Source organism: Ursus americanus, chromosome 1, assembly GCF_024610735.1.
Source record: "Ursus americanus isolate L20-20 chromosome 1, mUrsAme1.1.p, whole genome shotgun sequence".
Lineage (NCBI taxonomy): Eukaryota > Metazoa > Chordata > Mammalia > Carnivora > Ursidae > Ursus > Ursus americanus.
The window spans coordinates 49591329-49619111 of NC_142127.1; the positions used below are offsets into that span (position 1 = coordinate 49591329).

General features: G+C 38.8%; 1 protein-coding gene across 2 annotated transcripts in view; it reads right to left on the reverse strand.

Annotated features, from left to right (window-relative positions):
• Nucleotides 1–1353: 1353 nt before the first annotated feature.
• Nucleotides 1354–27783, reverse strand: part of SLC25A12 (solute carrier family 25 member 12) — a 96394-nt gene continuing 69964 nt past the window's right edge. For both annotated transcript variants that reach the window (XM_045779859.2, XM_045779878.2), the window contains 5 exons: nucleotides 13527–13667; nucleotides 11563–11701; nucleotides 8855–9013; nucleotides 8649–8739; nucleotides 1354–7348 (listed from right to left, as the gene is read on the reverse strand). In XM_045779859.2, the coding sequence (XP_045635815.1) occupies nucleotides 7147–7348; nucleotides 8649–8739; nucleotides 8855–9013; nucleotides 11563–11701; nucleotides 13527–13667 (732 nt within the window). In that variant the 3' untranslated portion in view covers nucleotides 1354–7146. The remainder of the gene's footprint in view (nucleotides 7349–8648; nucleotides 8740–8854; nucleotides 9014–11562; nucleotides 11702–13526; nucleotides 13668–27783) is intronic.

The following is a 27783-nucleotide window of genomic DNA, read 5'->3' on the forward strand; positions in this document are numbered from 1 at the left end:
AAAAAGAAAGATATGAGACACAGAAGACAGAACCCAATTATCAAAACTAATAAGCGAATTCAGCAAGGTCACAGGATACAAGATCAATATAGAAAAATCAGTTGTATTTCTATATAGTAATAGTGAGCAATCTGAAAATATAATTAAGAAAACAATTCCATTCATAAAAATATCATAGGGGCGCCTGAGTGGCTCAGTCATTAAGCGTCTGCCTTCGGCTCAGGGCGTGATCCCGGAGTTCTGGGATCGAGTCCCACGTCGGGCTCTTCTGCTGGCAGCCTGCTTCTTCCTCTCCCACTCCCCCTGCTCGTGTTCCCTCTCTCGCTGTCTCTCACTGTCAAATAAATAAACAAAATCTTAAAAAAAAAAACTTTCTTTAAAAAAAATAAAATTAAAAAATATATATCATAAACAATAAAATACTTAAGAATAAATTAAAAGAAGCACCAGACTTGTGCATTGAAAACAAAACAACATAGCTGAAAATTTTAAATATTTAAATAAGTAGAGAGAGATTCCAACTTCATGGATTGGAAGAGTAAAGATTTAAGATGGCAATTCACCCCAAATTGATTTACAGATCCAACAAAATCTTTATCAAAATACCAACTGACTTTTTTGAAGAAATTCTCAAGCTAACCTAAAATTTATATGGAAGTGCAAAAGATCCAGCCAAAACAATTTTGAAAAAGAACAGAGCTGGAGAAGTTATACTTTCCTATTTCAAAACTTAATATGAAGCTTTAGCAATCAAGAAAATATGGTACTGGTGCAAGTACAGTGATACAGATGAATGTAACAGAATGAAGAGTCCTCAAATAAACATGTAAGGGCAATTCATTTGTGATGGAAGTACCAGAACAATTCATTAGGGAAAAGATATGAGACAATTGGATAGCTGCATGCACAGAGATGAATATAGACCCTTCATACTGTACACAAAAATTAACTCCAAATAGTTCACAGATCTAAATATAAGAGCCAAAATAGAAAATTTATCAAAGAAAACACAGTAGAAAATCTTGGTTTAGGCAGAGGTCTAAGATGACACCGAAGCATGATCCATAGAATTCAAAAACTGATAAACTGGACTTTAAAACTCTTGCATTTGGGGGCACCTGCCTGGCTCAGTTGGTTAAGCATCCAACTCTTGATTTCAGCTCAGGTCATGATCTCAGGGCTGTGAGAATGAGCCCCATGTCTGGCTCATGTGCTGGGCATGGAGCCTGCTTGAGATTCTCTCTCTCCCTCTCCCTCTGCCCCCACCCAAACAAAAACAAACAAAAAATACCCTCTTGTATTTCAAAGACATGATTAAGAAAATAAACTGGGAGAAAATAATTGCAAATCTGATATAGGACTCATTTCCAGAATGTATTAAGAACTCTTACAACTCAATAATAAAAGGACAAACCCCCCAATTTAAAAATACGTAAAAGGGCTTAAACACAAATATCTATCAGCACATGAAAAGATGCCCAACATCATTAGTCAATGTAGAAATGGATGTTAAAATCACAATGTGTATCACTTCATACCCACTGAGTAACTATAATAAAAGACAAGGTGTTGGTGAGAATATGGAAAAACTGTATTCATATATTACTGGTGGGAATATAAAATGATATATTTTACATTTGGGGAGATGAAGGAAATGTACTAAAATTGGATCATGGTGATGGTTGCATAGCTCTATAAAGCATACCTCAGCAGTAAAGCTGTTAAAAAGAAAAATTAGCCACCATACCGCTAGACTTCCAGTTTATAGTTTTGGGACAAGTTAGACAATACCACAAGGAAACAATCAGATAAAAAAATGCAAGATACTCTATAAGACAAATGACTTAAAATGCTAAGGACCGACAAACAAATGAAAGAGCACGGGACTATTCCAGAATTAAGAACTAAAGATGCATAACCAAGCATAATGCATCAATACTGATTGATCAATACAACAGAAAACAGACATTTCTGGAGTAGTTGGGAAGGTTTGAATTTAAACAATATCAGATAATATGAAGTTATTGTGGATTTTTTTTTGAATGTGTGATAATAGTGTTTGGTTGCAGAATGTCCTCATTGTTAGATGTTTGCTAAAATATTTAGGAATGAAGTACCATGTTGCCTGCAACATACTTTCAAATGGTTCAGCAAAAATAACTATTTGCAAAGATAAGCAAGCATGGAAAAATGTAGATAAGTGAATCTAGTTGAAACATATTCAAAGAGTTTCATATTACCTCTTCAAATTTTTCAGGTTTGTGATTTTTGAAAATAAAAAGTGGGGAGGAAACTCAATTATATTCCTTTGTACCAGGAATGACTTTTTTTTTTTTAAGATTTTATTTATTTATTTGACAGAGATAGAGACAGCCAGCGACAGAGGGAACACAAGCAGGGGGAGTGGGAGAGGAAGAAGCAGGCTCACAGCAGAGGAGCCTGATGTGGGGCTCGATCCCAGAACGCTGGGATCACGCCCTGAGCCGAAGGCAGACGTTTAACCGCTGTGCCACCCAGGCGCCCCAGGAATGACTTTTTAAAAAAGATATAGTATCTAAATATATGACATACCCTAGAAATGAATATATATACACACGATGTACAAGACCTCTTTGATAATAAAATTTTATTAAGACATTAAAAAGACTTAAATAAGAGATTATATCATGTTCGTGGATTAGAAGTTTCAATATAGTGATGTAAATTCTCCCAATATGGCCTGTAGAGTCTTTGCAACTCCAATTAAAATCTCAGTGTGTTTGGTTTGCTTAGTCTTTGGGAGGAAATTCACAAGTTATTTCTAAAATGGATATGAAAGAGCAAAGAACCAAGAAAAGCCACAAGCTCTTGAAGAATAACAAGGTGAAAAGACTTGCAGTACTATATATCAAAACTTTTTTCAAGATAGAGTAATGAAGAGAGTGTATATTGGCATAAGGAAAGACCAATAAAACTAAATAGTCTAGAAAGAGATGTCTGCACGTATCAACGTTCAATATATAACAGAGAAGGCATTTCAAAGCAGTAGGGAAAGGAAAGTCTTTTCAATAAACAGTGCTGGAACAACAGACTAACCATAAAAAGACGCCAAAAAAAAAAATTACTTCATACCACATGCAGAAGACATTTCCAAGTAGGATGAAACCTCAATGTGAGACGCCAAACTATAAAGCATTTATGAAGAAAATATCAACCGTATTCATGACCTAGAGCGAGAATAATTTTTAAGTGAAATCTAAAACATGCTGACCATAAGGTAAAAATATATGTGAACATATTAAAATGTTAATACATCAAAAACACTGTGAAAAGACAAGCCACAAATTGGGGAAAGATTTTTGCAAACAACTCATAAAGGAGTAGTATCCAGGATATATATCAGAATCCCCTGCAAATTACTGGGGGGAAAAATGGACACCAAACTTCAACATGTACTGCACTCACCAAAGATGAAATCTCAATATCCAGTAAGCATGTTGGCATTCTCATATGCTCTCAGCAGGAAAGTAAATAAGTCTTTCTGAAGAACAGTGTGGCAATATACATGAACATATGAAAGGCGTTCAGCCTCATTTGACGTAAGGAAAATGCTAAGTAAAACCACAATGAGATAACATTATACACCCGACAGATCGGCAAAAATTAAGAAGCCAATATACCCTTGGAGGAATGTAAATCAGTACAAGAATCTCGGGGTAAACAGTGTGGCACGACCTGGCAAGAATCTTGGGGCGCCTGGGTGGCACAGCGGTTAAGCGTCTGCCTTCGGCTCAGGGCGTGATCCCGGCATTATGGGATCGAGCCCCACATCAGGCTCCTCTGCTGGGAGCCTGCCTTGTTCCTCTCCCACTCCCCCTGCTTGTGTTCCCTCTCTCGCTGGCTGTCTCTATCTCTGTCGAATAAATAAATAAAATCTTTAAAAAAAAAAAAAAGAATCTAACAAACCTGTGCCTCTGTGTTCTACTCTTAGGTATACGTCCTTTTAAAAGTGCATACTCTAGCGGTGCCTGGGGGGAGCATACGACTCGATCTCGGGGTCATGAGTTCGAGCCCCATGCTGGGTGTAGAGATTAAATAAATAAACTTAAAAAAAAATGCATACTCTAGAATACACATACAAAATATCCAGAGGAGCACTGTCTGTAATATCTTCAAATTAGAAAACACTCAGATGTCCAGAGTAAAATGGAAAAATTATAATATAGTCATATAATGGAATAAGTAAAGTATATATAATACATGATTATATGGATGAATCTTATAAACATGTTTAGCAAAAGAAACAAGTCTCAAAAGTCTACAATATAATTTGATTCATAAAAATTTCAAAAATAGGAACTAAATATTGTATTTAGGGATATATATGGATATAAAACTATAAAGAAATGAAGAGTAGGGATGGTGTTAAAGAGGAGAGAAGGAGTTGATGGGGAGGATATGTGGGAATTTCTGAGGTGTCAGAACTATTCTGTATTTTGGCATGGGTAGTTACATGGGTGTTCACTTTATGACTTTAAAATATGTGTGTATATACATACATACATACATGTACATCTCATGTACTTTCTGTATATTCCACAATAAGAAAACATACAAATGGTCTGTAAATATAAAAAGACATTCAACCTTATAAGTAATTAGGAAAATGAAAATTAAAACAACAGTGATCACTTCATGATTTACCTAAAATGTCAGATTGATAATACCCATTTTTGCCGAGGTTACAAAGAAACCAGGCATTCTCATATGCTGTCAGTAGGAAAGTAAATTAGTAAAGCCTTTTTGAGGAACAATGTGGCAATATATACAAAAATGTAAAACCCATATATCTTGTGAATCATCAGTTCCAATTTTAAATATCCTAATGAAAGACTAGCGCACATACTCAAAATAAATGTACAAAAAGATGTATACCATTCACTACAGCAGTGCTTGCAATAGTGAAAAAAATGAACATCAGTAAGGGAGTATTTATGAAAAGTGTCATAACTCATACAATGAAATCCTATGTGGCTATTGAAAATTAAGATAAATCCTTATGAATGTGCATGGAAAGGTCTCAAAGATATTAAGTGAACAAAAGTCACAGAACAATATATACATAGCATAACCCTGTTTTAAAAATATAAATATATACATATATTTTTATATATAGATGCATGAAAAACAGACTACAAATTTAGACTTTAACCTGTTAGTGATTATCTCTCAGGCAGGGAGTGGTGAAGGGAGAAGCAGGGTAAAGAGGGCACTTTCACATCTTACTCTATACAGTTGACCCTCGAACAACTTGGGTTCAAATCCACTTATATGCGGATTTTTTTTTTAATGCAGTACTGTAAATGTATTTTCCTTACAGATTTTCTAAACGCTTACTTTATTATTAGAATACAATATATAATACGTATAACATACAAAATACATGTTAAGTGACTGGTTATGTTATTGGTAAGGATTCTGGTCAATAGTAGGCTATTAGTAGTTAAGTTTTCGGGGAGTCAATATATGCCAGTTTTCCACTGGCACTGGGGGTTGGTGCCCCTGCCCCCAAGTTGTTCAAAGGTCAATGATATACACAGATATTCTACGAATCTTTTGTAAGAACATATCTATGGACTACGTGCATATTTTTAACAGGTGGTAATAGTGAAACAACTGTATTGCTATTTATTCCATTCCAATGAGAACTGAATACATTTGGAAATAACTTGCTCTCAAAGCTAAGTCTTTTGTTCCTTGAGGGCCTGAGAGCCTATGGCTGTGTTACAGGGCTGTCAGCCATCAAGTGATAAGTGCCGTGTAGGATTCTAAATGACTGGGTCTATCTCCAAGTTTGCCCCTTGAAAATATTTGCATACATTCTCATATCCTGGCTCATTGGCAATTGCAATAATGTTTTCCCAAAGCACTTTGCTAAAGTAAATTCTGAAGTACAATAGCAAAGTGTAGATGTGGCTGTCAAGATGCATGTTTACATCTAAATTAGTAATCACACCCTTGGTGAGTGACTTTTGGAATAAGTAGTTTGGATTTGGATTCATGAGGAAGAACCTAGACCCCACTAAAGATCACAAGGTACACCTTCTCTTTTTCTTCTTCCCTCCCCTCACTCCCATAGCCCTTTCCAAATCAAATAATTTCCTATGGAAGTGGGAGAGAGGGAGACCTGATCATGAGTTATCTGGAACTGGTAGTGAATCAAAATAAAAAGCACTATCAGTGTATTTATGAAGGAAAATCCAACTACATGTATACATTTTGGTGTGCATTTTATTTTTTTTTGGAATCATATTCATATGAAGAAAAACTGTCAAAGTATCCTTTAATCTTGAAAGCTAGGCCCTTGCCTTGTGTCAGAGAAAAGCAAAACTAAGTCAGTAATGCTGGAGACATGCTTGTTTCCATATGCACACTGACAGGAGAGGAGCTATCGAGGAAATGCCTTTCGACTGATGAACAGAGGAGAATCTACACACATGTTAAATACAAATGGAGACACAACAGCACACACAAGTCATTAGCTGGTCCTCTGGCATCCACTAGCATGCATCTTTTCCAAGGGTCTCTTACTCAGTGGTGTAAGCGCTTGGTCTCATTATGCCTCCTATCAGCAAATACCTTTTTATTCCAGAATGGAAAACGAGCTGGGAATTAAATACATCCAATATTGATGCTTTATTTCCATAAGTCACCAATAAGAGAATGAATTTAATTTTAATACATTTATTTTTGTGTGACTCTTAATAAAACACTTTCAAAACATTCTGTACATTTCAAGCCACTTAGAACTGCATTACATTCTATAAACGTGATTTGTTGGGATGAGGTGCCAAGATGTCTCTGTACAAAGATGTACAATATGTACAGTCACTATAAGTGCAAGCTGTGCAAAGCAGTCTAGAACACTAATTCATGCCAAGGCTTAGAAAACATTTTAACACTTAACACTAAAGCTCGAAACTGCATTGTTGCTTTTTCCTGGGCAAATGATTACTTTATAAACAAATATATGTATATGTCATATAGAAAGAATAGTTTGACTCCTCAGCCCAGTCAGCACCATGCAGCTGACTGGGTACATTACAGGGCTGCTCTTCTAGGCTTCTCTCTCCAGGCGCCATTTTGCCACACTCAACGGTTGTCTCATCACTGAGCTGCCGCCGCTACTGCCTTTGACTGAACTACAGCAACACTAGGAGATTTAAATTTGGGGAGATAAAGGCCAAACTTGTTTTCAATGCCAGCGAAAGTGGCTGTGGCAAGTCTGTATCCACCGATGTGATCGGGATTGGCAGGAGGAAGGTCTGAGATGCGTGACTTAGGTGTTGGTTCTGAGCCAGAGGGTTTGCTGTTGACAGGAAAAAGCCAATGGTTAGAGTGCTCGAGACTGATGCGGGTGGCACATGGCGACAGCAGAACATTTCAGTCTCACCCATGTGCCACAAAGAGGAGTGTTTGTCCAGCTACTTCCTTGTTATCTATGTTAATTTCTCATGATTTTTGGCTGCTTTGAAAGCAACACATTCACATTTTTTATTTGGAAGAGGAATGGCCTCAATTTATAAATAGATCCGCAGAAAAAAGATCGGAAGAAAATGTACTTAAATATTAACACTCTCTGGGAAGTAGGATTGTAAGTGATTTTCTCTTTTATACTTTTACGTTTTCCAAATTTTCTGCACTAAGCATAAATCAGTCATAAAAACTTTACACTTTTCTTTTATTTTGACATTGTTAAAAAGCTAACTTTTTAAGTGGTAGACTCATGAAGGTTATTACTAAATTTAAAGAGACATAGGTATTATTCTTACTTTTACAGAATGTGAAAGCACAGAAAAGCCTGACATTGTAAGATTGCTATTCTTATGTCCTACTTTGCAGAAGTCCCTCTACTCCTTGGTTCAACAGCTAATTCCCTATTTGACCTCTGAGCAAGGAAGAGGGTCAAAGGTTTATGAGCTGAAGACCCAGATGTGGGATTTGATCATCTGCTGAAAAGCTGATAATTGCTTGTGGTAGGTACAGCCTTGCGCACCCAGCCGATTCAACAAGTATTTCTTTTCTTCCCAGCACAGGCTTCAAGTGGCCCAATTTCTGACCTCGATCTCACCAGTAATTATGTCCATAGGTATAACCTCTCTCTGAATGTTTTTTTCTGTTTGTTAGCTCTAAGAACATCTACACCTATCTAATAATAAATAAAAATAAATAATGAAGTCTCGGAAGTGTGAAAAGGCTTGACTGAGTCTTGGAAAGAAAGTTCATAAAAGTGTTACTAATATAACTTTACATTATATCTGGTGGAAAGGCCATATAATAAAATTCAAATAATAAGGACCTAAATTCATGAAGCTCTGTATTTGCTTACACTAAAAAAGACAAATTATTCACATAACATTTTAATTTGCTGCTTGCCTTCACTTTCCCCAAGTCGCTGCTTAACACTGTGTATGATGTCCCCCTACCAAGGTCTTACTCCCCTAATACTGAAGCTTCTCAAGCCCACTGTTTGTTTTAAATGCATTGGTCCTGTAGGATTCTCTGTCCTACCCAGTTCTAAGAGTTCCAAAAATGCCTCCATAGGCCGAACAAAGACCTATTTTCATTTTGGTGCTTTCTTTTACAAGGAACTGAACAGCTGCACTTACAGGCCTCCAAAATCAATGTAAAACCACCGCTGGAGAAGTTCATAGGTGACCAAGGTAACACCAAACTGGGGAGAAGATCGAAACACTCGAGCTGAAAAAGAGATGGGAATGGGGATACTGAACATGACTCTGGCAAAGCCAATGGGTGAGTAATGGCAGCAGGTCCCTAACACCAGCCAGCCATTCTGTATGGCCGTAGCCCCTACCTGCTGTCCCCTTCCAAAATGCTGAGGGCCCCTCTTCCCGGAGTATCTTCCTGAAACAGTCAATGACACCACTGTATGTTGTCTGGCCCGCGCGGGCAGCCACTTGCAGTCTTGTCTTGATGACATCAGCGGGGGTCACAAGAGAAGCAGCAGGCACACCTTTCAGGAGAAAGGCACATTTAAGTCATCTGAAATACCTTATAAAGAACACAAATACTGCTAACATCTAACAATACAATTAGCAACTTTAACTGCTCTAACTCAAAGTTTCTTAAATAGATGCCTGGGCACTCATGGAAAAAAGGATACATAAGCCTATTAGCTGCGTCAGTGTGGAACAAAATTCTTTTTTCTTTCTGAATTAGGAAAATCACTCTACATTGCGTGATCCCAAAGAACTATGAGAGGAAAAAACGCAGCAATATTACCAGGACAGTTCCCAAGTATTCCCTCTTAGGTTTCGATTATTTTACCACCTTTTTTTTTTGCTACAAGTGTTTTTGTACATAATAAGAAATGAAGACACTGCCCGTTTAAGGGATGCTAAATGTAGTGGTTTTTTGCTGATTTCTGTCACCTTACTGTGCAAGGTGAATGTCAATATTCATATCCACTCACCTGTTTGAGGGGCTAACTCGAGAGTTGACTGGGGCTCTTTTCAGGCTTACACGACAGAAGTCATTACAACGAGAGCTGAGGAGGCCAGGCAAGCAGTTAAGGGACAATAGGGGAACTGATCATCAAAAGGCCTTATCGTCTCTCGCCTGTGCCTGAGCTCCCCGGGGTCATGCTGAGATTGATCAGCAGTGGGACACCCAAGAGAGATTTCACAACCACATCTTTCACTTAGAAAACAAAGCTGGGAACAAAGGAGCAAGATAACCCTCCTCAGAGGGACGATATGCAATTTGGCCTGAGTATCACCGAATCATCACTGGGCAGATGGCGCTGGTGACTTGTGGGAGCCGCTCTTACAGGATGAAGCAAATACCTCCCCTCCACGCGGCCCTGCACCATATTCAGAGGAAACTAGGTAAATTGCCTGTCTTCGGAATGTTCTGAATTCTAAATGTTCTTAGGGCCTGCCAGCAAGGCTTTACTGGTAGAAATTAGAAAAAATCATCTCTTATTCCGAAAACTGACATCAAATATCTGTGGGCAAGAAGTTGGTGCTGACAGTTCATGGAATGTTTACTTGGTTCCATCAACCACTGGCAAAATGCCTGTCCACGACTAGACTGTTCTTTGGCTGCTGTTTTTTGGTGTTTTGTTTTTGGTTTTGGGTTTTTTTTTGCTGCTGACTGGAAAACAGGGGCAAAAGCTTAGAGCGAAAATCTGCTGGCCCCATTTAAAAATGGGAGACTTTGGTGAGTACCAAAAAGGGGCTGGATGAGCACTCCTTGCCAACATGGAGCAGTAGCTTTTCCGGCTTTCAGTTGACTGAAGTAACAAATGCCAGAGAACATGGGATTTGCTGGACCCCAAACAAGGGCTCGGAGCTCCCTGGGAGAGTTTCTTAACCATCACAAATCATTCCCTGTAATCATGGGTGAGAACAAGAACATGGTCCATCTCAACATGCTCAGAACCCCACCATACACACTACGCTCAGGCTGTCCGGCTGTCTAGCCAGGGCACCAGGGGAGAACGAACCCAGTGAGAGCTACATGGTACCGTGAGCCCAGGTAGTCAGACCTACACCAAGCACATGGACACTACGTGTGAGTCTGTGTTCACCCTTCACGTTTCTATCCTAGACCAGCAGTAATGGGGAGCAAACATGCGCCCTTTCCTTTCTCTGTCATTTCTGAGAGCTGGTGCAGCCAAGGACACCTGGTCCTCCCCTTCTATCCCAAGTTTCAAGAGGAAGACTAGACCTATAAGATCAGAAGGAAACATCTTAGTACCTTCCTGCATTCGTTAGGCTTCTCTTTCAGATGGAATCTCTTTTGTGTCTAATATGGGAACTCAGACCAAATGAAGATTTTCATTTGTTCCACTGACATTTGAGCTCCTATTATTACTATGCTGGCCACGAAGGGAAAGCAAAAATGAAGAAAATGAAACTCTTGCCCTCAAAAAGCTCCCAGCCTAGTACAGAAAATAAAACTTATGCAAACAACTATTACTAAAGAAAGTGTTAAGGGACAGAGAAGAGATGCCAGTTGAGTATAGGGTAGTTTGCCGGGGAAGTTTGCTTACTTGTGTGTAATGAGAACGATGGTAGAAGGAACATCAACAGTATCATGAAGAAAGCTCAATTTTGAGCCAATCATGTAGACTCCATCATGCAGAAAGAGCAAGTGAGGCCTGCTAGACCTGGGCATCACATGAGGTACAATGAAGCAACTGATTTGACGAAAAACTCTTCCACCTTAATGCTTAGCTTGGCTGTACCCAAGGTTTCAGGGGCACAGGAGACTAAGAAGCATGGTAATGATGAAAGCCCAATTTAGATAGGCAGATCTAATTTGGCTCTGAGTTGCTAAGCTGCATTACGCTGTTTATCCACATTATGCAAATGTAATTAACTCTCATCAGAATTACAGCACATCCCACAAAGGAGAAAAAGCGATCATGTTTAAACTAAGTCAGATACAAACAATAACCCTTCCAGAAATAAAGGCAGACAGTGCACTGAGATTCTGTACTTCTTAAAGAGAATGGGGGAGGGTTCGTTGGTTTAAAAAAAAAAAAATTGTAGTTACCTGCCATGGCTCCAGCTGCAAGGAGATTTATACCTCCCACGTGTCCATTTTCATCAGCCAGAAGTAGTTTGCAATGAGCATAAACAGGAAAATAGATTGCAGAGAAGGGAATGTCTCGGAGGAAACACGCTTTGGCACCCTGTCACAAGTGAGGAAATAGCGCAAAACAGTTGTGTAAACAGGGCCGTGAATGCCCACAAGGGATCCAGGGTGACAAGTCTTAGGTGTTCCCTCAAACAGCCTGGGGACTGAGTGGAATGGAAATGGGGGTGGCAATGAGAGGGACATAGAAATATACCCGGCTCAAAGTCTGAGAAAGGCTGGAGGACCCTGGAGATGTAGAGTTAGTTAACTGAGTAATGATGTTATCCTGACAACTAAGAATTTTCTGGAATTTCCGATATAGATTCAGATTTTAAGGTTAATAAAAATTCAGTTCTCAAACCTCCAGGTTGTTTGTTCTGTGTGGCTTTGGTGGTTGTGAGGGAGAGGGGCATGAGTGGGAACAGCCTTGGAAACCTAATGTTAATAGCTTGATTCCAAAGCAACCAGCAAAGGCAGCCCACAAAACTAACAATTCGTCCATTCAATCTACACAGTATAGAGCCCATGAAGTACCAGTTAAGCTACAGGCAGTGACACTAGAAAAGAAAGGTGACTATTCTAGGGAACGGGAAAAAGAAACCACCAATCTCCCCTCCTCAGTCCCCACGTCCTAGATAGAGGATTGGGGGGAAATGGGACAAATTATTTAGCAGAAGTTTCCACAGGAATAGAAAGCTACCCAGGGATAGCTTGTCTCAGGGACTGAGGAACAATGAACACCTTCCTCAACTTGGTCAGCAGCCCAGGCTATTCTGCCCAGGGCTTGAGCTAGCTAGCCGAATACTCCATCTTCGGCCCTTGTTTCCCTAATGGTTCTGTTTTCAAAAGACAAAGTCAAACATTAAAAAAAAAATTCCAAGGACTCTCTGAAGGGTGAAATAGGCAGAAGCAGTATTAATAAATTTAGCTCTCAAAGGGAATTCTAAAAAGGATGGAAACTGGGGGTGCAGGGGAGGAAATGTGTACAGTAAACCAAGATAGGAATCATTGGTTTACTGGTCTCCTAAGAGCTCTGTACCTGTGTGATTCTAATCTAGAGAATTTCTAATTTCCAATTTGTAGCTACAGAAGCCAATTTACACATTTCTACAGTGATAGATCTATAAATAAATCAGATGCTGTAGAAACGCTGTTGTCTAATAGCAGCCGAATTTACGCATTCCCCCCTTATAACAGGCAAAAGAATGGAAAGAAATACTCTTCCTTGTTTAAGAAAAATAATAGCTTCTGCTCCATTACATCTGATCTGTAATGATGGGAGTAAGTATACCTGCAGGGAAGGAATCTGTTGACTGGCATTTTGCTAAAGTACAGTACACTCTCTGTTGTTGTGTTTTTTTTTAATGGAATTCATTATTGACAAATCCCACCACTTAACTTCTTAAAGACCTGAATTCTCTCAAACTCTACTACTGTTTCACTGTGGTCAAATTATTAAGACAAACAGAAGCTCCTACTGGGAAGATAACAATAGAGATAACTCAGACTCAAAATAAACACAGGACTATTCTGAAGTCCTAAAACAGACCAAAGAGAACACCAAAGAAACTTTTCCCAAACCTGCCATCAAATCAAAGGCTGTGAGGCTAAAGCCAGCAGGTCTGCAGTGCTGGCCTCCCTGCCAGCAGCTTCATAAAAGCTGAAGGCGACAACAGGAGAGTGTGTTTGTATACCCCACTGCCTCTAATAAAAGTGTCCTGATTTTTCCTTTTTGTCTGATTTTGTACTCGAGGGACTACCCTGCTGGACAAAATTGCTTTTCCACTTTGGGGGGAGAAACCTGGTTTCCACATTCTTTCACGGTTCTATTGAGTACATGACAAGCTCTCTGCTGAGATAACCCAAGGGAGTCTACCCACCTTATACAGACCAAAAAGTCCCAGGTCCCGGAGTACGTTCAGGGCACTGACCCTGGGTCCTGTGGTGATCTCTCCAGCTACCTGCAGGCGAATCTTTACTATCTCCAGTGGATTAGTAAAGATGACTTGAGAGCCGCCAGCCTGCAGGCAAGGGAGGAGAGACAGAAGCAGATTTCTAAATCAGAGACCAACTGGAGCGTTACCAAGAAAAATCCAGGAAAGCCTCTCTACAGCACCACTTTACTCCTCCCTCTTCATAGGGGAATGAGAGGCCCGCGCTTTGGCTGATGCTAGAGGGGATCACAGGGATGGGCCCAAACCCAGTTTCAAGCCAATCTATGTCTGGGTTTGTTTTGATTTGAAATGTCAAGAGTATTTCTCAAACCAGTCTTTCCAGGGTCAACCCAGCCATATCCAAAATGGCAAAACTAATAAACGTATTTGGAAAACAAAAGTGAAGCCAGATGAGGCAACGGGGAGCTCCCCAACGAAAGGGAAAGAGATGGTAGAAGACTGGTTGGTATCTTCTGGAAGCTGGAGGTAAAATCTGGATCTACGAGGGTCCCTTTCCCTCTCTAAGCGAGCATTCGGGTTAGCTCAGCCACCTGCTTCCCCTTCCTCGAATGGTAGAGCGATTAACACATCTTTGCCCCACAGAAGTGCCTCAAGTCAGAGAGGAAGAGTCTCCCCCAGTTCAAATGCTAAAATGTATTATCCTGAGCAAAACTCTTGAGACAGATACATAGCTAAAAGGAGAGAATTTAGAAAGACACTTTCGGCATCAAGACAAAACCAGAAAAACTCTGCTGGGAAATGGACCGTCTAGTTACCATGAGTACAAAACTGGCAAATCAAAGCTACACCCGACAATGGTGCTGAGTGACGGGATTTGAATTTGGATAATGAGGGTGTATTTGCATCTGAAATCTGTTAACTAGTAGAGGTGGAAAAAAAAAAAAGAATGTTTAACAAAACTGCTACCAATTCTTTTTCTTTTTGTAAGGAAAAAAATGTGTTTGTATGGGTATGTGCATATATGATATATAAAAATAAGTTTTTAAAGCAAAAATATAGGGGCAGCTGGATGGCTCAGTCAGTTAAGCATCTGCCTTCAGCTCAGGTCATGATCTCAGGGTCCTGGGATCCAGCCCTCCACCGACCCCCCCCCCCAAGCCAGGCTCCCTGTTCAGCGGGGAGTCTGCTTCTCCCTCTCCCTCTGCTTCCTCCCCCCTGCTCCTGGCTCTGTCTCTCTCTCTTAAATAAATAAATAAATTTCATTTGCACATCTTCATCTGAACTGCAGCTGTTTATATTACACAATCATAACCATATATCATGGTTATATAATATAATCATAACTTCACTGTGATAGCATGTCACCTGTGAAACAGGAACTAGGAAAGGCCTCGCTGGGGCACTATAATTCCACAGGTATAGAAATACTACAAACAATACCCTTCAAACTCATGTGTAGCATTCAATGACACTTCAACACTCTACCTTCATCCACATTCCTGTTCATGTTTCTAAAACCCACAGTCCTTCCAGTCCTACTTCCAAGGAGTAGCAAGTCTCAGTCCATTCTCCTAACTGGCTGGGCGTTACAAGCCCTCAACTACGCCTGCTCCAATCCTGACCCCTTACTCCTATGGACCACACGTCCGCAGGTGCCAACACTGACACAAGATTCCTTTCTGCATTGTGGGAAGCTTACTGTCCTCCATTCCCCAGGGCTCTGATCCCCTTTTTGTCCACCAAGCATGGGGGTGCAGCAATTTGCTGTCTCTCTCCGGGTTTCCTGCGACTCCCAACTCCATAATCCATACCACTGGCACACAAGCCCCTGAATGACAACTGACCCGATTTTACATGTTGATTTGCCTGTGTTTCCCTCTCTTAATCTGCGCTGCAGGGAGAAGGAAGCATTTCAATGTTTCAATCTAAGCAAACAATACTTTCAAAAGGATTGCTGGGTGAAAAATTATGTTAAAATGATAATCCAAGTAAGTGCTCCCATAGCTAGTATTAAAGACCAAACCAATTGAAAAAGTTTACTACTTCCCTGAAATCCCTTGTTTAAATAATGGTTGCAAAGACTATCTTTGGGAAAATGCATCTTATGTTCTAAACTAAAGCGTATTTAAAAAAACAGGATAGAAACACAAATTTTGATTATAATCCCCAAACTTTGCCACAGCCAGATGATGTCAAATCTTGGATGCCATTCATTAATTATGGACATCATGTTTAAACAAATACAAAGTTCTTCCATGTTTCTAATCATTAGTAAAGTATAACATCCCACAGAGCAAGAGTACTCTAGCCAGCAGTCCCCCACCCCACAACTCCTCCTCCCCTCCTCGCCAGGCCCATTGGGAAATAATTGCCAGTTGACTGAGAATTGTACTCCTTCAACAGCTCTTCACATTTCTTTCTCAGTGTACATGTAACATCTAACACATTAACAGCTGTATGCTTTGAAGATCTGTTACCCAGAATGCATCCTAAGTCCTGAGAATGCAATGGACATAAGGACAAAACTAAACTGATTTGCATTTATATATACATCTGACAAGTAAGCATGTAAACAAGGAGGCAATGACACCATAGCAAGGCACACATCTATGAGTGTGTTTCACACTCATGTACTCTACTGTATTTGAAGGAAGAAAACGTCTAGCAATTGCATAGTCTATATATGCCTTAAAAATTTATATTTTTAAAAATCTTTACGATAGGCCTAGGAATATGTAGGCCAATACTATCCAGAAACATTGAATAATTTTAGAAAAAATAAGATTGTTATTTAAATTGTCTACAACTTTGGATATTTCCTAACACTTAAAGGGAAATTTCCATGGCAAATATGTGCTGTCCTTTTCTAAACGCTGAGATTGACCACTATCTCACACATGTTAAACTGGGAACAGTGGGATGGGGGAAGAAAATCTGCAATTAATTCAATCGCTCTAGTAAGAATTCTAATGACATGGATTACATTTTATCACATTCTTAACTGCTTCCTCTCCGAAAAACAAATACAGGAAAATTGCATTTCTCTTCTATCTTAAGGCTCTACTAATTATAAGTGATATTACATTAAAAACAGCTTTTCACAGGGAAAAAAAAACACAGTAAACATAATCAATGAATATAATGAATTTCAGAAGTATTGAATTGTGAAATAAAAATATGGTAACTTTTCAATGGAAAAAAAGTACCTGTATTTTTACAAATATGCTAATATGTTTGCTGTTCTACAAATATGCAAATGTTTACTACTTTAAAAAGCAACAAAATTAAACCAAAAAATGTAAATGCCCAGTAAGGAAATAGTTAAGTAAAAACAATTATAAGCTCTTAAGCAATAAGATCTGGTAATAAAATTACGCCAGGTAACATAAACCAAACATAAAATATAGGTATGCAATGATCAAAATTAGTTTATCAAAATTAGAATGGCTTAGACATGAAAATATTAATTACCTTCTGGAAAGAGAAATGAGTACCTGAAAGAATTTTTAAAGCATATCCTATTGTTCCTTTTAAATTCTGAATCATGAACGGTTAACTACTCAAAAACAAAAAACCAACAAAAAACCAACCATAACCAACCAAAAAACAAGAAACAGAGCTGGTCTTAGAAACAATGGCTTCCTTTACAGACTAGGTCCTCTCTCACGTTCTTCCCCATGATAAATTTGCTAATTTATATACACTAAATGCATTTTAAAAACTAATTAGCGCTAGATCCAAAACTTTAAACAGTCTTATCCATCTATGTAGACAAAACATAAAAAAAAAATCTAAGCAAATACAGCTAGTTATCTGAAATAATGAAGGTATATAAAATTTCAAATTAAATCATGATGATATACAGTTCTGTACTCTTAAATGGACTTGGTCTAATTTGACATCCTGATGCTTACATTAGGTAACACCATTCCATACAACATGTTGGTGAATTTTTTCACTGACCAAATCATCAAAATTAGCTTCTAAACTTCTAATGGTGAAATTTCCCTCTTCAAATGTGCTGCTTATTCTTATAAACAGAGACAAGCATTAATATTAAAACTTTTAGAGGCTTTCAGTTTTCATTACTAAATTGTTTCTTTGTTCTAGAAATGAATTACAAATGACACAACAAAAGAGAACACATCTCATTTTGAATGGTTATCTATATATAACAGAAATGGAAAGAATGTAAACACTTCCATTTAATCTTGTGTCACATAATTATTTTTTTAATGAGAAAAGAAACCAACTAAAGTAGACAATAAAAATTAGGAGAAAAAGGATGTAATACTGAGATGTCACCAGGCCTCTGATATGCCTGAGGCCAAGGGGTTGCACACAGGATTAGGCCTGTTCAACCTCCTGCCCTCAAAATCCTACCCCAGGGGCAGAGTCCACAAAGAGGCAGGGGACCTGGCCCTGCTTGTGCCCAGTCTCCTGTTTACTTTCTTCTTTGATCTGTTTTCTCCTGTAGTTTGGAATTATTTCCCTCCAACCACAATCTGAACAATTCATTATAAAGTCTTCCCTTACAGAGATTGATGAAAATCTAACGTTAATTTAAGGCCACACTAGGAATTTGAACAGATGTACAAAACATGTGCATTTAAAATAACCAAGCTAATAAAAGTCACAGAATTAGCTGTCACCAGGACTGACTCAAGAAGAATAGGAACAGTGACTCTGTCTCACACGCCATCAACCAAACACTCTTAGATATTTTATAAAGCAATGGGAAATGCTATCGTTCTTTCTAAAATAGCCTAGGACCATGATAACCTAAAAGGAAAAAATTGCAATTTGCTTACTGCTGAGTCACTGACATATGCCAGGGTGTTAGGATATGAATAGACAAAACTACACATACCCCTAACTAGGGTAAAGGAAGAGTCAAATCCTCTGTGTACCTATCATGAGCCACTCCAACATAAATATACATGGACTCTGAATTTGTTCACATACGTACGTGTGTTCACATAAGTATGCAAGCATCAAGCTGGGAGCACACTGATTCCTGGGATGGCAGTTGGAGGTACTATTTCCAACAACTCTTCAGAGATATGCAAACTCAGTTTGCTGAGGAAGACACAGCATAAGGGCTGGTCAGCTACAAATCTTGGCCCCAGGGTTAGTAAATGCTCCAACTAACAAGTGGACCTCTTGCTGCACCTATGGGTGTGGACACCCATAGGCTGAAGGGAGGAAGCATGGAAGAGTACAAAGATTCTAGGTTTGTTGACCTATACTGTCATTAACTTTGTAACCTTGGACGGGTCATAACCTTCCCAGTCCTTGGTTTCCTGATATGACAATAGGGATCCCAATGGATGTCCCTATATACCTCACAGAGCTCTTGTGCACTGATGTGAGAGCACCGTGCAGACTGAACGCAAGATATCAAGGGAAGGGATGTGCTCTTCAGGAGCTATGTTCACACAGGGCTAAGAACGTCTGCAACATGATAAGATTACACTAGCTTTTTGCTGAGCTATAAAGATGTTCTGATTAAGACTTCTACCCATTCAGAAGTATACACTCTCTGAAAGAGGTAATGGGATCAGGCATGTATGTGCTCTGGCTAGAGTTTAAACATAAAAATAGGTATTTACCAATGGGACGTTTTAAAAATACATATAGATCAGTCTATTTAGACTAATAAACTTTCTACTTTTGTGACTTGGAAAGACATTAAATTTTTTTCCCATTTAAGTTTATAGATATGTCTACAAAACTTTACATAATCTCTTGTTTGAAAAAAAACCACCACAGAGGGGGCAGGTCAACATGATGGTATAGGAAAACCCAGAACACAGCAAATCTACAGCTACATACAGAACAATTCTCTCCGAAAAAGACGTGAAAACCAGCTCAACAGCTTCTCCACAACAATGGATAAAAAGACCACACTGAGACAGGATAAACAGGCAGAAATGCAGTATGGCCAAAAACCCCACCCGTGCTGGGATGACCCACAGCAAGAGCGGTCTCACAAATACAGAGAATATCCTTGAGGAGCAACAGGTTTGAGCTCCACATCAGGCACTCCAACTCTTGGGACCTGTACCAGATAAACAAGTCCCCAAAATGTCTGCCTTTAAAAACCAAGAGATCCAAAGGGGTAAAGGAAACAAAGACTCCCCTTTCGAAGGGTTCATGTCACACTCACTCACCCGATGACCCAGCACAAAAGCAGCAGGTTAAAGGGCACCTAGACCACATGTGATAGAGATTCATTGGCTAGGCATAAGGCATCTGCTGGAAGAAGAGGGGTCTGTTGGAACCCTCTCTGAGGATGAGGGTGCTGAGAGGTGCAACCACGTATAAAGCTAATGTGAAGGTTAAAAAATAAAAGCAGTAAAAATAACTATAACTATGAAAGGAGTTCAAGATGGTGGAGGAGTAGGAGAACTTTTGGTCCCAGGAATTCAGCTAGATGGCTATCAAATCATTCTGAACACCTGTGAACTCAACCGGAGACCTAAGAAAAGAATTGCTGCAGCTCTACAAATAGAAAAGCAACCACATTCTGCAAGAATGACAAGATGGAAAAACTTCCCTCAAAAAAGAGAACAAGAGGCAGTACTGACTGCCAGGGACCTAATCAGTATGGATATAAGATGTTGGAACTAGAGTTTAGAATAACAATTATAAAGATACTAGCTGGGCTTGAAAAAATCATAGAAGACACTAGAGAATCCCTTTCTGGAGAAATAAAAGAATTAAAACCGAATCAAATCAAAAGAAAAAAGGCTATCAATGAGATGCAATAAAAAATGGAGGCTCTAACTGCTAGGATAAATGAGGCAGAAGAGAAAATTAGTGGTATAGAAGACCAAATGATGGGGGGCACCTGGGTAGCACAGCGGTTGGGCGTCTGCCTTCGGCTCAGGGCGTGATCCCGGCGTTATGGGATCGAGCCCCACATCAGGCTCCTCTGCTATGAGCCTGCTTCTTCCTCTCCCACTCCCCCTGCTTGTGTTCCCTCTCTCGCTGGCTGTCTCTATCTCTGTCGAATAAATCAATAAAAAAAAAAAAATCTTTAAAAAAAAAAAAAAAAAAAAAGAAGACCAAATGACGGAGAATAAAGAAGCTGAGAAAAGAGAGATAAACGACTACCGGCAAGACTGTCATTCAAAATAGAAGGAGAGATAAAAAGCTTCCAGGACAAAAAAAAAAAACTAAAAGAATTTGTGATCACTAAACCAGCCCTGCAAGAAATAATAAAGGGGAGCCTGTAAGCAAAGACAGAGCCCAAAAGTAATATAGACCAGAAAGAAGAGAGACAATATTCAGAAACAGGGACTTTACAAGTAATACAATGGCATTAAATTCCTCTTTCAATAGTTACTCTGAATGTAAATGGGCTAAATGCCTCAATCAAAAGACACACAGTACCAGATTGGATAAAAAAGCAAAACCCATTGATATGCTGTTTGCAAGAGACTCATTTTATTTTTTTAAAAGATATTATTTATTTATTTATTTATTTATCAGAGAGAGAGAGAGAGAGAGCGCGCACAAGTGGGGGAGTAGCAGGCAGAGGCAGAAGCAGGCTCCCTGCTAAGCAAGGAGCCCAATGTGGGACTTGATCCCAGGGAGCCGAAGGCAGACACTTAACCAACTGAGCCACCAAGGCATCGCAGCAAGAGACACATTTTAGACCCAAAGACACCACCAAATTGAAAATGAGGGGGTGGAAAACTATTTATCATGATAATGGACATCAAAAGAAAGCTGGGGTGGCAATCCTTGTATTAGACAAATTAGATTTTAAACCAAACACTGTAATTAGAGATGAGGAAGGACATTATATCATAATAAAGGGTCTATCCAACATGAAGATCTAACAACTGTAAATATTTATGCCCCTAACATGGGAGCAGCCAATTATATAAACCAATTAATAACAAAATTAAAGAAACACATTGATGATAATATAATAACAGTAGGGGACTTTAACACCCCTCTCACTGCAATGGACAGATCACCTAAGCAGAAGATCAACAAGGAAACAAGGGCTTTGAATGACACACTGGACCAGATGGTCTTCACAGATATATTCATAATATTCCACCCTAAAGCAACAGAATACACATTCTTCTTGAGTGCACATGGAAGGGGACTAGATCACATCCTGGGTCACAAATCAGATCTAAACCAGTACCAAAAGATTGGGATCACTCTCTGCATATTTTCAGACCACAATGCTTTGAAACTGGAACTTAATGACAAGAGGAAATTTGGAAAGAACTGAAATACATGGAGGCTAAAGAGCATCCTACTAAAGAATGAATGGGTCAACCAGGAAATTAAAGAAGAATTTTAAAAATTCATGGAAACAAGTGAGAATGAAAACACAGCTGTTCAAAATCTTTGGCGGTCCTAGGAGGGAAGTATATAGCAATACAAGCCTTTCTCAGGAAACAAGAAAGGTCTCAAATACACAAACTAACCCTACACCTAAAGGAGCTGGAGAAAGAAGAGCAGATAAAGCCTAAACCCAGCAAGAGAAGAGAAGTGATAAAGATTAGAACAGAAATCAAGGAAATAGAAACCAAAAGAACAGAACAGATCAACGTAATTAGGAGCTGGTTCTTTGAAAGAATTAATAAGGTTGATAAACCTCTGGCCAGACTTATCAAAAAGAAAACAAAAACGACCCAAATAAAATCATGAATGAAAGAGGAGATCACAACCAACACTGAAGAAATACAATTGTAAGAACATGTATGAGCAACTATATGACAACAAATTAGGCAATCTAGAAGAAATGGATGCAGTCCTAGAGACTATAAACTACCAAAACTGAAACAGGAAGAAATAGAAAACCTGAACAGACCCATAACCAGCAAGGAAATTGAAGCAGTAATCAAAAATCTCCCAATAAAACAAGAGCCCAGGGCCGATGGCTTCCCAGGGGAATTCTACCAAACATTTAGGGCAGAATTAATACCTATACTCCTGAAACTGCTTCAAAAAAATAGAAATGGGAAGAAAACTTCCAAGCTCCTTCTATGAGGCCAGCATTACCTTTATCCCAAAACAAGACAGAGACCCTACCAAAAAGGAGATTTATACACAAGTATCCCTGATGAACATGAATGCAAAAATTCCCACCAAGATACTAACCAATAGGATCCAACAGTACATTAAAAGGATTATTCACCACGACCAAGTAGGATTTATTCCTGGGCTGCAAGGGTAGTTCAACATCTGCAAATCAATCAATGTGATACACTACAGTAATAAAAGAAAGGACAAGAACCATATGATCCTCTCAATAGATGCAGAAAAAGCATTTGACAAAGTACAGCACTCTTTCTTGATTAAAACGCTTCACAGTGTAGGGATAGAGCGAACATACCTCAATATCATAAAGCCATCTATGAAAAGCCCACAGCAAATATCATTCTCAATGGGAAAAAATGAGAGTTTTTCTGCTAAGGTAAGAAATACAGCAGGGATGTCCACTATCACCACTGCTGTTCAACATAGTAGTAGAAGTCCTAGCCTCAGCAATCAGACAACAAAAAGAAATAAAAAGCATCTGAATTGGCAAAGAAGTAGTCAAACTCACTCTTTGCAGAGGACATGATACTCTATGTGGAAAACCCAAAAGACTCAACCCCAAAATTACTAGAACTCATACAGCAATCAGCAAAGTGGCAGGACATAAAATCAATGTACAGAAATCATTTGCATTTCTATACACTAACAATGAGACAGAAGAAAGAGAAATTAAGGAGTCAATCCCATTTACAATTGCATCGAAAACCCTAAGACACCTAGGAATAAACCTAGCCAAAGAGGCAAAGGATCTGTACTCAGAAAACTAGAGAACACTCATGAAAGAAACTGAGGACAAAGAAATGGAAAAACATTCCATGCTCATAGATTGGAAGAACAAATATTGTTAAAATGTCTGTGTGTAGAATGTGTAGAGCAATCTACACATTCACTGCAATCCCTATCAAAATACCATCAACTTTTTTCACAGAGGGGGAACAAATAATCCTAAAATTTGTATGGAACCAGAAAAGACCCTGAATAGCCAAAGGAATGTTGAAAAAGAATACCAAAACTGGTGGCATCACAATTCTGTACTTCAAGCTCTATTACAAAGCTGTAATCATCAAGACAGTATGGTACTGGCACAAAAACAGACACATCGATCAATGGATCAGAATAGAGAACCCAGAAATGGACCCTCAACTCTATGGTCAACTAATCTTCGACAAAGCAGGAAAGAATATCCAATGGAAAAAAGACAGTCTCTTCAACAAATGGTGTTGGGAAAATTGGACACCACACACAGAAGAATGAAAATAGACCATTTCCTAACACCATAACACAAAAATAGACGCAAAATGGATGAAAGACCTAAATGTGAGAGAAGAATCCATCAAAATCCTTGAGGAGAACACAGGCAGCAATCTCTTTGACTTGGCCACAGCAACTTCTTGCTAGACATGTCTCCAAAGGCAAGGAAAACAAAGGCAAAAATGAACTATTGGGACTTCAGCAAGATAAAAAGCTTCTGCACAGCAAAGGAAACAGTTGACAAAAACCAAAAGACAGCCAACAGAATGGGAGAAGATACTTGGAAATGACATATCAGATAAAGGGCTAGTATGCAAAATCTACAAAGAACATATCAAACTCAACAACCAAAGAACAACCCAACCAAGAAATGGGCAGAAGACATGAACAGACATTTCTGCAAAGAAGACATGCAAATGTCCAACAGACACAAGAAAAATTGCTCAATACAAATCAACACCACAATGAGATACCACCTCACACCGGTCAGAATGAATAAAATTAACAAATCAGGAAATGAAAGATGTTGGCGAGGATGCAGAGAAAGGAGAACCCTCTTACACTGTTGGTGAGAATACAAGCTGGTACAGCCACTGTGGAAAACAGTATGGAGGTTCCTCAAAAAGTTGAAAATAGAGCTACCCTATGGTCCAGCAATTGCACTACTGGGTATCTACCCCAAAGATACAAATGTAGTGATCTGAAGGGACACCTGCACCCCAACATTTATAGCAGCAATGTCCACAATAGCTAAACTATGGGAAGAGCCCAGATGTCCATCGACAGATGAATGGATAAAGAAGATGTGGTATATATATACAATGGAATATTACTCAACCATCAAAAAAATAAAATCTTGCCATTTGCAGAGATGTGGATAGAACTAGAGGGTATTATCCTAAGCAAAATAAATCAATCAAAGAAAAACAATTATCATATGATCTTACTGATATGTGGAATTTAAGAGACAAAACAGAGGACTTTAGGGGAAGAGAGGAAAAAATAAAACAAGATGTAACCTGAGAGGGAGACAAACCATAAAAGACTCTTAATCATAGGAAACAAACTGAGGGTTGCTGGAGGGGGAGGGGGAGGGCTGGGCTAACTGGGTGATGGACATTGAGGAGGGCAAGTGATATAATGGTCACTGAGTATTATATAAGACTAATGAATCAAAGACCTGTAACTCTGAAACCATAATACATTATATGTTAATTAATTGAATTTACATTTAAAAAAATAATAAATAAAAATTGCTTTACCTGTTTTAAAAAAAAATAGGCATTACATAATAATGAAAGAGTCATTCTAGCAAGATCATATAACATTGTAAATACTTATGCACTCAACATAGGAGCACCTAAACATATAAAGGAAATCTTACAGACCTACAGGGAAAAATTGACAGTGATACAGTAATAGTAGGGGACTTTAATACCCCACTTACATCAATGGATAGATCATCTAGATAGAAAATCAATATGGAAAAATCAGCCTTAAAAGATACATTAGACCAGGGGCGCCTGGATGGCACAGCGGTTAAGCGTCTGCCTTCGGCTCTGGGCGTGATCCTGGCGTTATGGGATCGAGCCCCACATCAGGCTCCTCTGCTATGAGCCTGCTTCTTCCTCTCCCACTCCCCCTGCTTGTGTTCCCTTTCTCGCTGGCTGTCTCTATCTCTGTCAAATAAATAAATAAAATCTTAAAAAAAAAAAAAAGATACATTAGACCAGATGGACTTAATAAACACATACAGAACATTCCACCAAAAAGCACCAGGATAGACCACGTTAGGCCACAAAACAAGTCTCAATAAACTTAAGACTGAAATCTTAGGGAGAGGGAGAGAAAATTCTTCAAAGGACACAAAGTGAAAAATACTGGAAATCGCATGTCTGATAAAGGACTCTAAATATATAGAACTCTTATACTTGATAATAAAAGACAACCCAACTTAAAAACAGGCAAAAATTCTGAATAGACATTTCTCCAAAGGAGATATACAAATGCCAATACATTCTTGAAAAGATGCTCAACATGTCAGTTATTAGATTACAACAAGATAACACTTCATATCCACTAGGATAGCTATAATCAATAACAAGAATGTGGAGAAATCTGAACCCTTATACACTGCTGGTAGGAATGTAAAATGGTGTAGCCACTCTGGAAAACAACCTGGCAGTTCCTCAAAATACAAATTAGAGTTACTCTATGACCCACCAATTCCACTCCTAGGTATACACCCAAGAGAAGTGAAAACATATGTCCACACAAAACTTTTAACATTAATGTTCACAGCAGCACTATTCATAATAGCCAAAAAGTGGAAACAACCCAAAGTTCAACAACTAATGCATAAACCAAATGTGATACATCTAGATGATGGAATATTATGCACCAATGAAAAGGCATGAAGTACTGATACATAGTGCAACATGGATAAACCCTGAAAACATAATGCTGAGTGAAAAGGGCCAGACAGAAAAGGCCACACATTTTTTATTCCATTTATGTGGAATGTCCAGAATTGGTGAATCTATAGAGATGGAAAGTTTATTAGTGGGTGCCTAAGGCTTGGTAGGGGGAGAGAGGAAAGACTGATGGGCAACAGCTGAAGGGTACCAGGTTTCTTTTTCAGGTGATAACTATGCTCTAAAATTGACTGTGGTGACAGCTGCACAACTCCGTGGATACACCAAAAACTGCTGAGCTGCGCACTTTAAATGCGAGAACTGTAGCGTATGTGAATTATAGCTCAGTAACGCTGCTGTTTTTTAAAATATTCCTGAAACATAGCAGGCATTCAATGAGTGAGAGAATAAATAAATGAGAGAATAAATGAATAGAAACATATACCAAATATTGAAGAATATGGAGACAGAAGTGGCTTGAATCTCAATTTTTCCATTTACTAAGTGCTGGATTTCATTGAGCTTTTAATTTCTTCAACTCTGGCTGGGAATAACGAGATGATGCCTGTCCAGTGCAGTCCAGGGCAGGACGCTCAAGAACGGTAGCTATCACGATGACTTCTAATCAGAAGCATGTATTTTCTTTGGTGATATGGAGAAATGCAGCAAATCACAATACGGAATTCTGCTTTGAAATTACCACAGTAGAATATGATTAGACTTAAGATTAAGTTTTATCTGGTGAGAATGATCAGGAACTACCCTTTTTCTATGAGATGTAAACATAACCTAAGTCTGGTTCCCTTCACAGGAATAAAGAGAATAAATCCTTCCCAGCCTTGACAGCTTGTTGAATGAGAATTAATAAATGGAAGAATGAATGAATGGAAATATACCAAATATGAATAAATATGGATTTAAAACAAAAGTAGTTTAAATCTTAACTTTACCACCTACTAAGTCTGGATCTCATTTAGATTTATTTTCTTCAACTCTAGTTGGGAATAATAATGAGATAGATAATGCCTATAAAACGTTGGGGGGGAGGTTGCCTGCGTGGTGTAGTTAGTTGGGTATCTGACTCTTAGTTTTGGCTCAGGTTATGATCTCATGGTCGTGGGATCAAGTCCCGAACTGGGCTCCGTGCACAGTGCAGAGTCTGCTTGGGATTCTCTCTCCCTCTGCCCCTCCCACTCGTGCTCTCTCTCTTCCTCTCTCTCTCTCTAAAATGAATAAGAAAATAAAATGTTTGGCTAGGCAAAGTCCCTACTGCTCATTAACAATCTTAGCAGATTAGAGCTACATTAGAAGCAAAAACCAGTGTCAATGACAGTAACGTTTTAATTGAGTGATAAGTTTACAGATGCTCATTATAGTGTGTACTAGATTTATAGTGTGTACTTTTCTGCATGTATCAAATATCACATACTCTTAAAAATACATCGTAAAACAAAACAACCAAAAAAAATAAGGTCTGAGGACTGGATATTTTTATTTCTTGGTCA